Source organism: Engraulis encrasicolus, chromosome 1, assembly GCF_034702125.1.
Source record: "Engraulis encrasicolus isolate BLACKSEA-1 chromosome 1, IST_EnEncr_1.0, whole genome shotgun sequence".
In the NCBI taxonomy this organism is placed as follows: Eukaryota; Metazoa; Chordata; class Actinopteri; order Clupeiformes; family Engraulidae; genus Engraulis; species Engraulis encrasicolus.
This window is the reverse complement of record NC_085857.1, coordinates 31,942,897-31,957,896: the sequence shown is the minus strand read 5'-3', so window position 1 is coordinate 31,957,896 and position 15,000 is coordinate 31,942,897. Positions and strand designations below refer to the sequence as shown.

Here is a 15,000-nt window from a genome sequence, read left to right as displayed (position 1 = left end):
CCATTGCTGCATATCCTAAAAGACCTTAAGCAGCACTCAAACCAAAGTGTCAACCGATCGACAAAACATCAGAAACAGGTATAACACCACTAAAAGTTTACACAGTGCACTACTTTTCCTTGAACATGCAGATAAAATGCGCAGAAAAGTAGTGGATATATAAACTTTTGGCAATGATGAGTGACCTATACCAGATATATTGCTTAGGAAGCACCTTATAATAAAGTACTACAGTAGGACTCTTAGTCAGATATGTACCCCTCAATCTAGATTATATTCTACTTGTGTGTAGCCATGTTGGCCACCGTGGGTGTGCCACCCAAATACACACATGGCTCTCTGGACATTGGCCCTGTGTGGTGCTCTATGGCCAGTCCAGTCTTGTTTTTTTTTTTTTCTTGTTTTTTTTTTTTTTTTTTTACGTAACCTGGTTCAGTACAAACATAAGCAACAAAACAACGGTTTGGTTGAAACTCCAGGAAGTTTCACTTGTCTTACTTACATCTTTCACAACATACTTCTCCAGGTTCTCAACCGTTTTCTCCTTTAGGGTTCCCTAAAATTGACGAAAGAACAAAGCCACACAAAAAACATTTCAGAACCCATTCGAGTAAAAAATACTGTCATTTTTTTTTGTGGTTGAGTGAGTTGAGAAGAAACTTCTCAGTAAACCAGGGGGCATCAAAAGTGCCAGTACCTCGTTCGGCAAACACAGTGTGCCTCCCCTCGCATAGACCTGAGCTGTGTTGCACAAGGCCCAGTGCAGGAGAGAGGGGAACCAACCACCTGACAAGGAGACAAGGTTCCGCTAAGAACCGAACATTTGCAACCAACCAACCAACCGGGCTCCTAGCTAGCTAGCTAGCTGCACTGTTTATTTGAAGCGTTTTACAGAGTTAATTAAGGGTTTTATTATGTGTTTTTTTTTAACAGTTATACCTCCACTTGGTACTGAGCTATTTTACAGAAGTGTGGAGGTGAGTCAGGGAATTCTATTTTAGGTTTACTTCAACGCTCTGAAAAGGCTGAAGAGGGAAAAGACTCTCTTTGCGTTCAAGGCTTCTAGGTCCACTCATCTCTAAAGATAAGCAGAATTCTGCAGATTGGGTGAATAATGTGCGTCTGCCATCGACGTAGCTTTCATAGAGCTACATAACTAGCTATGTACTGTCGTTTCATCAATATTATAGTCATCAAGCTGTTATACAGCTTCTAACAACACACATTTAATACTTTCATTATGCAATGTTATAACAGAAAAAAAACACATTCTTACCATTTGTGACATTCTTACCATTGTCATATTGTGCACAACACAGTACACTAAATCGAGGAATAAAATAAGAAAACAATGTATTTCTAGTGGCAGATACGTACATATTGTTTATCTGATCTACTTCAGTAAGCAATGCAACTCTGAGTGCTGAGTTGAGGTAGTGAGTGAGGGTGGAGGTGCTTGTTTACCTTGAAGTGGACCCAGTCTACTGCATCTCTCACGTCCTGGAACATGCTCTTGAAGGACATGAAGAGGTCACCATCTTTGAATCCTGTCTCACAGCTACAGTGCGGCGTGTGCGTGTGTGTGTGGTGTGTGTGTGTGTGTGCGTGTGTGTGTGGTGCGTATGTGTGTGTGTGTGTGTGTGTGTGTGTGTGTGTGGTGCGTATGTGTGTGTGTGTGTGTGTGTGTGTGTGTGTGTGTGTGTGTGTGTGTGTGTGTGTGTGTGTGTTTGTGTGTGTGTGTGAGAGAGAGTGCGTGTGTTTTGGAAGTGTGAGGGGAGGGGAGGTTAAAAAAAGAGCAGGGTCGATAAAGTGAGCATGGTTTCCATGGCAATAAAACAGTCACTCATTAGGTTTTGCTTTTGTTTGTGTTTTTAGGAACATGCTGTTTTTTTGGCTTTTGGAGTGGGGTTAAGTCTTCCCTTGTTTGTGGAGTCCAGGCAAACAGGAAAGCTTTCTCCCCCTAAAAGACCAACAGTAAGGTTCAGAGGACATGCAAACACGCCATCTCTACATGTTCACAAACACACGCATGCATGCACTCACACAAACACAGAGAGAGAGAGAGAGAGAGAGAGAGAGAAAGACAGAGAGAGAGAGAGACACGCGAGCGCGCGCACACACACACACACACACACACACACACACACACACACACACACACACACACACACACACACACACACACACACACACACACACACACACAAATATTGTAGAATACAATATTCACACACATACAGTAATAAAAAAGTCCATGCATCTAGTACACATTCATGTTTATGGCATCATAACAACTGTATCACTGTGTCAAACATCAAAAGTTTATAGCCTTGTTTTATTCTACAATCACATTCAGATACCTTCAGGACATGTTTCAATGAAAGCTCAAAGGTCCTAGATACGGCACCGTGATCCCATCTTATACTAACAGAATTATATTGCAGCTAAGTTAATGGGTCACTTTATTTCCTCCTGACCTTGTTTGCCAAGGAAGGAGGGGGACAAATCATGAAAAATGATTTAATCCATTACGATACAATAGTGGCATTAGCTGTGGTTGCACCAGCCTGACGTGTGCTAGTACTTCAACGTCTTCAACCCACATATATTTAAAGGCTTAGAAATCGGGTGTTTGTTGAAATTTGTGTAATATTCAATGTGCACATCATTCTATTGTTTTATCACTGCCTGCTCCAAAACTGACATCCATGTTTTGGTCTAGGCACTGCTGATAGACGACGCGAATAACGTGCACATTAACTTCCAGGTTTTAATGAACGCCTAGTTACATAGATTTTGTGTGCACATTTTATTGGAACACGCTGTATGTATGGTTCCCCCCCCCCCCCCCCCCCCCCCCCCCCCCCCCCCCCCCCCCCCCCCCCCCCCCCCCCCCCCCCCACCCCCCCCCCCCCCCCCCCCCCCCCCCCCCCCCCCCCCCCCCAAGTTATGTGCACTACGGTAACTGAATGGGTTATCTTGGTTTACCTGAAGGTCTATGGCTTCCCCAAGTTATGTTTATCAAGGGAGGGGAATTATGGTTGAGGTGTGGGTAGGGTATGAGGGTCAGTGAGTGGGCGGTTGATATGATAATGGCCTCTCTTATCACGAAATAAAACCTCTCCTCCCACTGAGTCAACATGCACACATCACAGCACAGCTAATCTGGTTTCTAAGGCAACAGCAAGATGGCCGCCGGTGGTACTGTAATGTATTGTAGGAGCTCCTACCTAGCATATCTGTCACAGTTGGAGAAGAAGTCCACCAGGCAGGCGTAGAGGTAGGTTTCTATGGAAACAAAAAAACATGGAGGTCAACAAGCGTGCTCTTTATTATACGATTGCGTTACATATTCTTACACTTTGCAAAACATTGGGGGACCATCAGTGTTTATTACAATATAGGGTTTTGTTGCATTACCGTACGTTACACTTTGCTGCTGATGCTTTCATCAGAAAGTGACTTACAGTTGTTTGGGTACAGGGTATTTGTGATGGTGACCATCACTAGGGTTGTGGTTGTGTTCTGACTGTCACGCCAATGAGCCTGGCGGTCAGAGCCCCAGTTTCCTACCCCAGAATGTCCGGGTTCGAGTCCCAGCTGGGCAACTCTACTCCCCTTCACTACAGTACTGTTTACAGTCCCTTGAGCAATGTGGGGTTAGGTGTCTATCTCAAGGGAACTTCTTCCATGAATGGTATGGCATAATGTGATTTGTATCTGCAAGGACCAACTCCCCAGTGGAACCATTAGGTCAAAACTTCACAGAAAAGGTTCCAATGTTTGTTGAAATGTCTTATATTGAAAGGAGTCATATCATTTGTTCGCTTTCAAGCAATTCTGTTCTGCTTAGTTGGCAATTTGAACATCAAGAACAAAAATATACTGAGCAGAAGCTTAATCTGAAAGGTCATATGACCAAAACATCCTGTTTCAGAAGAATCTGTGATTCTGTAATTGTGTGTGAGTGTGTGTGTGTGTGTGTGTGTGTGTGTGTGTGTGTGTGTGTGTGTGTGTGTGTGTGTGTGTGTGTGTGTGTGTGTGTGTGTGTGTGTGTGTACGCATGTGCGTGCAGGGCCGCTTACGAATACATACTACAATGTAATGAGCAGCCAACTCTGGGGCCTATTCTCTTCCTGGGCCTGGGACAACTAACCTGTTTGCCCAGTCAGATTCCCCGTTTGTGTGCTTAATCGATCGCAAAATGAATCACTGCATTAAAAAACTACCGCATAAATGCAACTGGTCTCCATAGCAACCCACATAGTAACAGGGTAAAGTCGAGCCCCTGGTGTCGCTTCCACACACTTGAAACCTCGACAGAGGGGATGCCAAAAATAGCTACCAGCTATCAGGTGTGTTATATACGTACATACTTCTTCCGATGGGGAAAAAAACTAGTAGTTGAGTTGAAATAAGTAGGACTGGTAACAGTTAACCCCTTAATGCATGCCGTAACACCAGTGGCGTGCTGTAATAGTCATTGAAAAGTTAACCATCATAGTACTACACTACTATGACATAACACAGGGTCTTAAGTAATAAACTATGACTTGGTCATTGCCATTCTAGAAACAGCAAATTCATAACCTTGAGCCTAAACGGGTTAAGTGGGGAAACAATTAATGGATGACTATAAAGTATGGTTGCCACCTACTGTATGTCTGACAAAAAACCTGGATAGTTCAAACTCAATCGATCGTTTTGCTTATGCAATGGCATTCTTCATTTAGTGTCAAGGAAAGGTGTTTTTTTCCCGGGACAGACCATTTAAAACCGGGACAATTATGGAAAAAAAAGGGATCAATCGGAATGAGGGCTCCGTTTCGCCACCTCCCTAACTACCACACACACACACACACACACACACACACACACACACACACACACACACACACACACACACACACACACACACACACACACACACACACACACACACACACACTCTTGAATCGGAATGAGGACTCCTTTTCCCTCACTTGAATTGATTGAGAGTGCCCTCCCCCAACTTGAATCAGATGGAGGGTCCCACTGCAGATGAAATTGAAGAGAAAGTGAGGTGTGAGTGCGGAGCAATGGGCTGCAGCTTTTCAGCTACTGTAGTCCAGCTCACCTGGCAGGTTGAAGAGGGTGTTGAGGATGTAGAAGCGCTCGGTGTCGTCTCGCTGGATAAACTTGTTGGGGTACAGCTCTCTGATCTCAGGCCTGAAGCAGAGAGAGAGAGAGAGAGAGAGAGAGAGAGAGGAGTACAGCAAGAAACAAATGAAGAAGAAGAAGAAGAAGAAGAAAGACAAGAGAGACAAGAAGAAAGAGAGAGAGAGAGAAGATAAAACAGAGATGAGAATAGCAAGAAACAGATAGATACAGAATACAGAAGAGTAGTAGAAGAAGAAGATAATGAAAAAGAAGGAAAAGAAGAAGAAGAAGAAGAAGAAGAAGAAGAAGAAGAAGAAGAAGAAGAAGAAGAAGAAGAAGAAGAAGAAGAAGAAGAGGAGGAGGAGCAGCAGGAGGAGGAGGGAGGAGGAGGAGGAGGAGGAGGAAGAGGAGGAGGAGACAAAGAAGAAGAAAGGAAGAAGGTTGAAAACAAGAACAGAAAAAGAAAAAGTAAGAACAGAGGAAAGTGGTAGAGAAGTATGGAGAGAACGAAGTAGAGAAAGAAAAGAGAGGAAGAAACATGAGAAGCTGTTATGTGTTCACATTGTTTGGAGGGCAGTGCATCCCTTCAGAAATAGGCTAGTAATCAGGGGAGCTTACTGTACCATTCTCACAAATAGCACCACCAAACACCAGTAAACATGCCTTTGTGCATGCGTGCGTGTGTGTGTGTATATACATGGGGCCTATACGTGGGCCTTATACGTGTAACTGACAAGCAAGCAACAAGCTCACTAACCCAACTGGTTTCCCAATGAAGCATGCGCAAAAGATGGAAAAGTGCAACGGACCCCAGTGTACAGTATGTGTGTGTGTGTGTGTGTGTGTGTGTGTGTGTGTGTGTGTGTGTGTGTGTGTGTGTGTGTGTGTGTGTGTGTGTGTTGTGGTGTGTTGTGGGTGTGTGTGTGCGTGTGCGTGCGAGTGAGAGAGAGAGAGAGAGAGAGAGAGAGAGACAGAGAGAGAGAGAGAGTATTTATTTATATGTGTGTTTTCGTATATAAATGCTGTATGCATGCTGTGTGTGTGTGTGTGTGTGTGTGTGTGTGTGTGTGTGTGTGTGTGTGTGTGTGTGTGTGTGTGTGTGTGTGTGTGTGTGTGTGTGTGTGTGTGTGTGTGTGTGTGTGGCGTGCGTGCGTGTGCTTGTGTACGCCTGTGTGTGTGTGTGTGTGCTCACCCGCGCAGGAAATTGAATCCGTGGACGCAGACCAGGATGTTTCCATAGGCATCCACCTTCAACAGGTTACCGTACATGGTGTCAAACACCAGGCCCCTGATTGGACAGGAGAGAGAGAGAGAGAGAGAGAGAGAGAGAGAGAGAGAGAGAGAGAGAGAGAGAGAGAGAGAGAGAGAGAGAGAGAGAGAGAGAGAGAGAGAGAGATGGAGAGATGGAGAGATGGTGAGGAATGGGTAGGAAAGAGGGAAGGTAGAGGTAGGATGGGGGGAAGATGGAGATGGAGATGGACGGATGGAGGGATGGAGAGAGAGAGAGAGAGAGAGAGAGAGAGAGATGGGTAGGGGAGGAATGAGAGAGAGAGATGGGTAGAGGAGGAATGAGAGAGAGATGGGTAGGGGAGGAATGAGAGGAGTAAGAGGTAGGGAGGGTTGGCAGAGGAGATAGATAGAGACAGAGCCAGACAGAGAGAGAAGAAGGGATAGAGAGAAAGAGAAAATGTGAGGAGGTTAAAACAAGTGCGAGAGAGAGAGAGAGAGAGAGAGAGAGAGAGAGAGAGAGAGAGAGAGAGAGAGAGAGAGAGAGAGAGAGAGAGAGAGAGAGAGAGAGAAAAAATCCCTCAGGGTCACAAAATACGTAATGCCTCCAGACTGACAAACACAAGAGGTCAGCAGGATGAAGGGCACTCAGCTCTACTGTCCATGTCTGGCATGTTGACGCCCTGGAGTCACACGGCAACATACAACTCAACTAACTCCCTCACTCACGTGTCATTGGCCACAGTCACATGGTGGTTTTAATTCAAACCAGATAGTTCCGTCGAGTTTACGTTGCCGTTACATTTCAGTTACATTGCATTTCGGTCCATTCCAAATTGATACACAATGTTTTCAAAGCGGAATTAAGTTTTATTCAGAATTAAATTGAGTTCATTCTGAATTAAATGTCTCATGTAAACAAGGGCAATGAGTGTGATTGCCGAGTTTACATCCAGAAATTGATTGATGAATATTTCGAGCCATGTATGACCAATGTTGACAATATATGGGCTTATAGGAGAAGCCAACTACATTTCTGGGTAATTAACAACAAGTACTGTGTGTGCACTAGCAATTGGCTTATTTGTGATTAATTCATTAACATTTGCTGACAGAACGTAAATCTGCAAACTTAGACCTATTTTAAGATATGAGCTACAATACACTGTGCTGTGGAATCCACTTCCTGGCACTAACAGAGCAGGAAGTGAGCACCATGAGCAGCCAATGGGTCAATGGGTGGATTCCAATATGCAGACTCCCGTCCTCCTTTGCTCACTAGCCTGCTTGTAGCCGCGTGATGATGTCACCGACAACAGAATTAAATATTTTTCAAAAGCTCAATTCTTTTTTTTTATCAAGTTTGCATTAAGATTATTGTATGTTATTATTGTTGTTACAAATCACATAAAATGGGAAAAAGAGGGAGGGGCAGGGGAGACAAGACCCAACAAACATGACGCAGACACATAACGACTGCAAAGACAAGACACAGACAAACAACAAAAGCTCAATTCTAATGTCATTTTATCATTTGCAAATGGAAAGGTGAATGACAAACAGTCCCCCAAAAGTTGTAATGGCTCGGCTGAGAGAGGGAAAACGTCATCATTTTGTCCACGGAGGCGGGGCGTCAGCGAAACGGGAGGCCACAAGCACAGACCCGAGGATGGGAGTTTGCACAATGGAATCCACTCAGATGGCTGTGTTTCTCAGCCCTACCGTGGCCTAATGGTAGGGCACTGGGTTACTATGCAGGCGATCTGGGTTCGATTCCGGCCCGGGTCATTGGCCAGTCCTTCCCCGTCTCTCTCTCCCCACTCATTTCCTGTCCCTCTCTCACTATCCTGTCACAAATAAAGGCACAAAAGCTCTTAAAATATATTTAAAAAAACAATAGATGGCTGTGCTTCTCACCTGGTGGGGAAGGCGGGGTCGTAGACGAAGCTGAGCAGCTCCTGGGGGTAACCGATGGACACCAGGCGCTCCACCGTCAGGTCGAAGCCCAAAGACTCGTACTCCGGAGACTTGTAAACTGCAGACCAGAAGGAGGAAGTGGAGGAGAGAAAAGGGTCAAAGGTTAGGGTTAGAGGGCAGACAAAAATAGGCCTAAGAGAGATAGATAGGAATAGATAGGAAAACCGGGTGTGGTAATGAGGTGGTGTGTGTGTGTGCGTGTGTGGGTGTGTGTGTGTGCGTGCGTGTGCATGTGTGTGTGTGCGCACGCGTGCGTGCATGCAAAGGGGAGGGAAAGGTTAACAGTTATCTTACAGTCTGTAATCCTTCATGGACACACCTCCAAAAACCCCTATACATGGGGCCTATATGTGGGCCTTATATGTGTAACTGACAAGCAAGTGACAAGCTCACTAATCCAACTGGTTTCCCAGTGAAGCATGCGCAAAAGATAGAAAAGTACAACAGACCCCAGTGTGTGTGTGTGTGTGTGTGTGTGTGTGTGTGTGTGTGTGTGTGTGTGTGTGTGTGTGTGTGTGTGTGTGTGTGTGTGTGTGTGTTTGTGTGCCAGGTATTGAGTGCTGTCAGGTGTTTATAGTTTTCAGTGGCGTCTGCCGCTACATGCTTCACCTGCTGACGTGCTTACACCTGTAGTGGAGCGCCACCATGACACACACAGCTCACCCCAGGCACACACACACACACACACACACACACACACACACACACACACACACACACACACACACACACACACACACACACACACACACACACACACACACACACTCTTCTCCACCCCTAACGACCTGGAACAGAGCTATTGCATATGCCTGCAAATGCATGGGTGGACTATGTACAATTGAACACAGGCCTGCCGACAGGGGAGGACAAAGGGGTATGTTGTCCCAGGCCCAGGGAGATAGGGGGCCCAAAACTGGGTACCCATTACATTGTATGTACTGGATAGGGGGCCCTTTGGATGACTTTTACCTGGGCCCAGCAAAAGCTCAGTGGCCCTGATTGAACAGGTGCATGTTATACAGGTAAGTGATGCTTTTCTTACATGTGTACAAAATTGATGTTGTAAGTTATGCTACTAAAACTTTAAAAAAAGAAAAGAAAAAATGGCAGAACAAAACAGTTCCCAAACCTTACCGGCGTATTTTCTCACTAAAACAAAAGGTGGAGCATATGAGCTAATGTGTTTCAACGTTTTGCACGAATATACGCACATACAGTACATCGAGTATATGAAATGAGACAAGAACACCCCTAAGCCTTTGGAATAAAGCCTGTTGTTCTCTTTCATTCTCTTTCTTTCTCTCTCTCTCTCTCTCTCTCTCTCTCTCTCTCTCTCTCTCTCTGTGCTTCTCATTCCTGTTCTCTTTCTTTATCTCTCTCTCTCTCTCTCTCTCTCTCTCTCTCTCTCTCTCTCTCTCTCTCTCTCTCTCTGTGCTTCTCATTCCTGTTCTCTTTCTTTATCTCTCTCTCTCTGTTCTCTTTCATTCTCTTTCTCTTTCTCTCTGTCTGTCTGTCTGTCTGTCTGTCTGTCTGTCTGTCTGTCACTGTCTCTCTCTCTCTCTCTCTCTCTCTCTCTCTCTCTCTCTCTCTCTCTCTCGTCTTCCTTCTCTCTCTCCCTCTCTCCACTTCTCTCTCCCTCTCTCCCCCTCTCTCTCTCCCTCTCCCTCTCTGCCTCTCATTCCTCAGCAAGTCGCTGGGGGGTGTTTACCCTGCTAAGGCCCGGGCTTAAGAGCATGGAACGCTGCGTTCTGTCCTGTTACCTAATCTCTGAACCCGAAAGAGGATCGCTCTCGCTCTCACCCTCGCCCTCGCTCTCGCCCTCGCGATCACTCTCACCTCCCTTCTCATCTCGCCTCCCTCTCTCCTCTTGCGCTCTCTACGTTCCACCCCATCTACCGTGCATCCCACAGGAACAGGCCAGTGCACCGTGACCATGACGACTGACATTGAGACCGATGCTGGTCAGCAATGACACAGGCCTTTTTCGAGTGACGCCAGACACCACCCAACACTGAACATTTCCATTCATTACGAAGTAGGTATAAGATGGCATAGACCAATTGTTCTCAATCTTTTTTTGAATAAACTTGTACTTGTACCTCATTATAATGGATGCACAGTACGGATGGACAGAGGATCGGTTGTGTACTGTAAGGTAATTGCCGCACACCAATCACCTGAGACAAATTCCAATCATTGCTGCTGACATTACTGCCACACAATTTCAGAACGCAGTAACTTGAAAATTTTAGACATTGAGTCTTGACTGGAAATGGGCTTTAAAATACCTCCAGAGGGCAACATGATTTCTGTCCCATATGGACTGACTGAAAGCCAGATAGCCTGACTCATGGATGCACAGTACGGATGGACAGAGGATGGGATGTACTGTAAGGTCAGTGCCGCACATCAATCACCTGAGAGAGATACCAATTAGTTCTGCTGACATTAGTGGACCAAAAGGTCAACTCATTTTTCACCTACGGGATGATGGACGGATTGACAGATGGACTGGACAGACGGATAAAGAGCCTGTAAATGATGGCAATACCACACAGCGAGCTTCATGTAAGACCCATGCTGGTCAACGATGACATCAGATAAAGATTGTTTTGCATATGAAAGGACTGGCAAACTCATGGATGGATGGACAGACAAACTGCAAATAAGACGCCACACATTGATCACATCAGAGCACAATAGTTGCAGATGTAAGCGAGCATGCTAAGGGCATGACAGACGACATCATTTCTCCCCATGCAGAAAGACTGATACACTGTGTTTAAGACCCAAGGGCGGATGACAGACACCGATCCCCATTATGAATTTTTGGCGAAGCATTCACATCCTATTTCGTATGAAACTGGACAATGTGGCCATTATAACAATGGCATGTAGAATGGTCATATGTCTGACTGGCACTATCTCCCCACCACCACCACCACCTTGACTGAGAAATGTTCTGTGGGAAACACTGTGACTGATACACTGCGAACAAGACCCAAGGGCCGATGACAGACAGTGATCACCTGAGACCAACAAAGCCATGCCTTTGCTTTGTGTACAGTAAAGCCAAGAGTCAAGAATCGGCAAGCGAACAGGTGAACATGCCCCACCCCCCACCCCCACCCATAACCAAGATTTCTATATATATATAAACTTGCAAACTGTGCCTACACAACAAACCCTTCATGCAACTGTGTCTGAGTTAACCCCATGAGCAAACTTGGTGAGGGTTGGTTGCACAGACTCGCTGATACACTGCGTCCAAGACCCCAAGGGCCGATGACAGACAGGCGATCACCTGAGACCAATTCCAGCCAGCCAAGCGATGACATTGGCTGACAAAAGGAGACCACAGGGAGGGACGCTTACAAAAGGGGCCACCTGATATTTCTTCACTTTTTTTCCTCTTTTTTCCATTCAGTCCAGCGACCCAGCACACTGACTGGGCTAATGGCAGGTTAAAAATAAACACAACGATGTGGAAAAAAAAGACAAGCGCCGTGGCTGGCGTGACCCTCGTGCTGCTGGTGGCGGTGGTTGTGAATGGAAATTCTTTGGTCTGTAGTGTGCCACGAGCCTGGGCTGCTGACAGCTTTAGCTGTGGCCCAGGACAATGTCAACTGACAGGGCCCCCCCATCCAACACATACAATGCAATGGGAACCCAATTCTGGGACCCCCTTCTCCGTGGCGCGGGCCCAGGACAACTGACCTGTGTGTCTCCACCTGACGGCTTCCCTGTGTGCCACAGTGGAACTAAGGGACCACAATGGAAATAAGTCTTTTTTGTGTTTATCCCTGTCTATTCAGTTCTTTTAATGTATGGTTTATGTTGCGATACAATATATTTTTTACATCGAAATACATGTAGACCAAATAAATAAATTCATTCAGTCATTCACTAGCCTCGTCTCTTGTGTACAGTGGCCACTTATTTTTCCCCCTTTGGATGCCATTGTGGATAGATAGACTGCACCATGCAACTTTCATGAGGCTTCCAAGGTGTTCCGAGGTTGGAATCACGGAGCAATCGTGGTGCAGTCAAGGAAATGTACAAACATCAGTGGGTCCCAACTGTAGACCTTCAATGGGCGCAAACACACAGATGAGACTACCTCTAAAAAATCATGGTAGACCTTCTTGTTTAGTTTATTTAGGTTAGTAATTGGAAGGAGCATCAGGGAAAGACAAGCAGTAGTCTCTTGCAGACGCGCCTGTTGGCGGGCCAATTCACTCTTTGCTGAAAACACTCACCTGCGTCATAACATTGCTATGACAATGCAGAGAGTGTTAAGTAACCAATTAAGACTTGGTCATTACCATTTTGACGACAATGGTATCACCAAGGTTTCTATATTTTGTGTACTTGAATATATAGACTTGTAAACTGGGCCCACAGCAAACTGATCATGCAACCGTGTGCAACGCTCACAAAGTTATCTTATGGGGTTAACATGAGGGTCAGGTAGTGTGCTATGGAGTGAGTGAGTGAGTGAGTGTACACACGGGCACACACACACACACACACACACACACACACACACACACACACACACACACACACACACACACACACACACACACACACACACACACACACACACACACACGTGAGAACTCAGCATTCCAACATGCTCCAGCACGTTTTTTAACCCCCCCAAGACATGTAGTATGTGGTTAAGATAACAGCTATGAGGTAAGAGTAGCCCTCGTTATCACTATGCCGGCAGGCGTTACTGAATTAGCGCAGGTCACATGGAGGAGACATGAAACACGGGACTGGTATGGTCACAAAATGCAAAACCTAAGAAAATGAAATTTACAAGCTTAATTTTTTTTATTTGACTGAGTACTGTACATGTGTCCATTTAAAGTAGACCCAGATGGAAATTTTGCTCATTTAATCAGATGATTTGCTTAGAAGAACCTTTGGGGAGCTCTTCTTGAAAAATATGGTTTAAGATTCAGATTCCGATCAAGACTTGATCATAATAATTTTGGTGACAGTAAGGTTATAACATAGGCTCTGTGCAAAATGGTTAATAATGACACACAACATATGGCATATGTGCACTGTATATTGTGGTAATTATGACCGTCCCCTGGAGAGCTCAAAGCGTCAGCAGGAAGAGTGTCCAAAATGTCATTAGAATGTTCCTAATTGCTGTTGCCTGGCAACATTACTGTGAACTGGAAACCTCAAGAGCATTTTCATTTTAAGCCACACCACATCGAGTACGCCCAAAAGCTCTACTCAGCGAAGCAAACCCAATCTCGTAAAATGTTATTGATCAGAATCCAAACCCTTCAGGGTTTTTCATGTTGGAACAGACTGATTTGTTTTTTTTTAATCATCTGAGAAGTTCAGCATGCTGATATTTTGCATGATACAGCATTTTGAAACATTTTGTTTCCCACAGATTTGCATTTTTCTGCAGGGCCACAATGAGCACACCCAGTCTTGGAAATTTGGGTTACTGGAAAGCTAACGGAGAAGAATCCATGGTGGATAATCTAATCTTTTTTTCTAGTGACAGTGAAGTTGGGACCCATTATATGAACTTTGACCTGAAGTAGTAGGACAGCTTGTGAAAAGGAGGCCCCTCCTTATTGCAGACTGTTGGAAGACAGAAGAGCCTTCTGTACTGTATGTGTGCACCGTTCCACTGGTGGAACATTTAGAAGTTGACGGAACACCTTCACTTCAACATTACAGATGATACCAGAGATTCTTTAAGTATATAGAGATATGCCAATGTAATAGGTTGCTATGGGCACCTAACATGACCAGGTTCCGGTCTGCCTAAAGGGGCGTGTCATAATAGTCCTAGCATTGAATAGAACAGTCCTTAGGTCTACCTAGGTCTGCCCCCCCTCCCCCTTGCAATAATAGAACCCGGAAACAATGGGCCAATGGAACCTCTCTCTCTACTCTCTCTGATGATACTGTATTTGCTAACTACATAGCAACTCACACTGTCATTCTGACTAAAATATTGATTGGCCTACTATACGTATGTGCACACCGTTCCACTGGTGGAACATGGACATTCACAGAACACCTTTACCACACTGAAACTCATTGACATTCTAGCTGCAACTTATACTAAGGGTCAGAGTTCAGAGTATAACGTCTTATGAATGTACAACACTACACAACACTAGTGATATGATATTGCAAGGCTGCAACCATGTAATATCATACAACTTATGCTGTAATTACATCTGAAAGAGTACTTCTACTTTATACAACTGAGAAGCACTACACTCTAGACTCTAGACCAATTCAGACTCTGCCATCCTGTCTCCTTCCACCCATCCAGCCGTCAGCAGTTGTCAGTCACAAGTGAGACTGGCACTGGACAGCAGTGGCTGCAGTGACAGACACAAGATGGTGGAGGCTGCCTGTCATCCATTATCAAACGCCCCTTTTTCCATTCCCTCAAAACAGAGGCACACTAAAGGCTCTTTTCCACTGCCGGTTTTCTGGTAGGCATATAGCTCAACACAGTGCGACTCCGCCGCCACTTTTTGCTCTTCATTTCAGCTGTGTCGTGCCTATTCGAAAAGCAAAAAGTGACGGCCTAGTCGCGTTTTATCGAGCTGTAGGCCTACCAGAAAACCGGCAGTGGAAAAGAGGCATAAGATT

The 15,000-nt window shown here is 45.2% G+C and overlaps 1 protein-coding gene across 1 annotated transcript in view; it reads right to left on the bottom strand.

Moving 5' to 3' along the window:
• nt5c2b (5'-nucleotidase, cytosolic IIb) overlaps positions 1–15,000 on the bottom strand; it is a 75,010-nt gene that overhangs the window by 20,870 nt on the left and 39,140 nt on the right. The window contains exons 4-9 of the mRNA XM_063200099.1: positions 8,284–8,401; positions 6,332–6,427; positions 5,117–5,208; positions 3,231–3,288; positions 1,465–1,558; positions 503–556 (exon numbers count right to left, since the gene is read on the bottom strand). Coding sequence (XP_063056169.1) covers positions 503–556; positions 1,465–1,558; positions 3,231–3,288; positions 5,117–5,208; positions 6,332–6,427; positions 8,284–8,401 — 512 coding nt within the window. The remainder of the gene's footprint in view (positions 1–502; positions 557–1,464; positions 1,559–3,230; positions 3,289–5,116; positions 5,209–6,331; positions 6,428–8,283; positions 8,402–15,000) is intronic.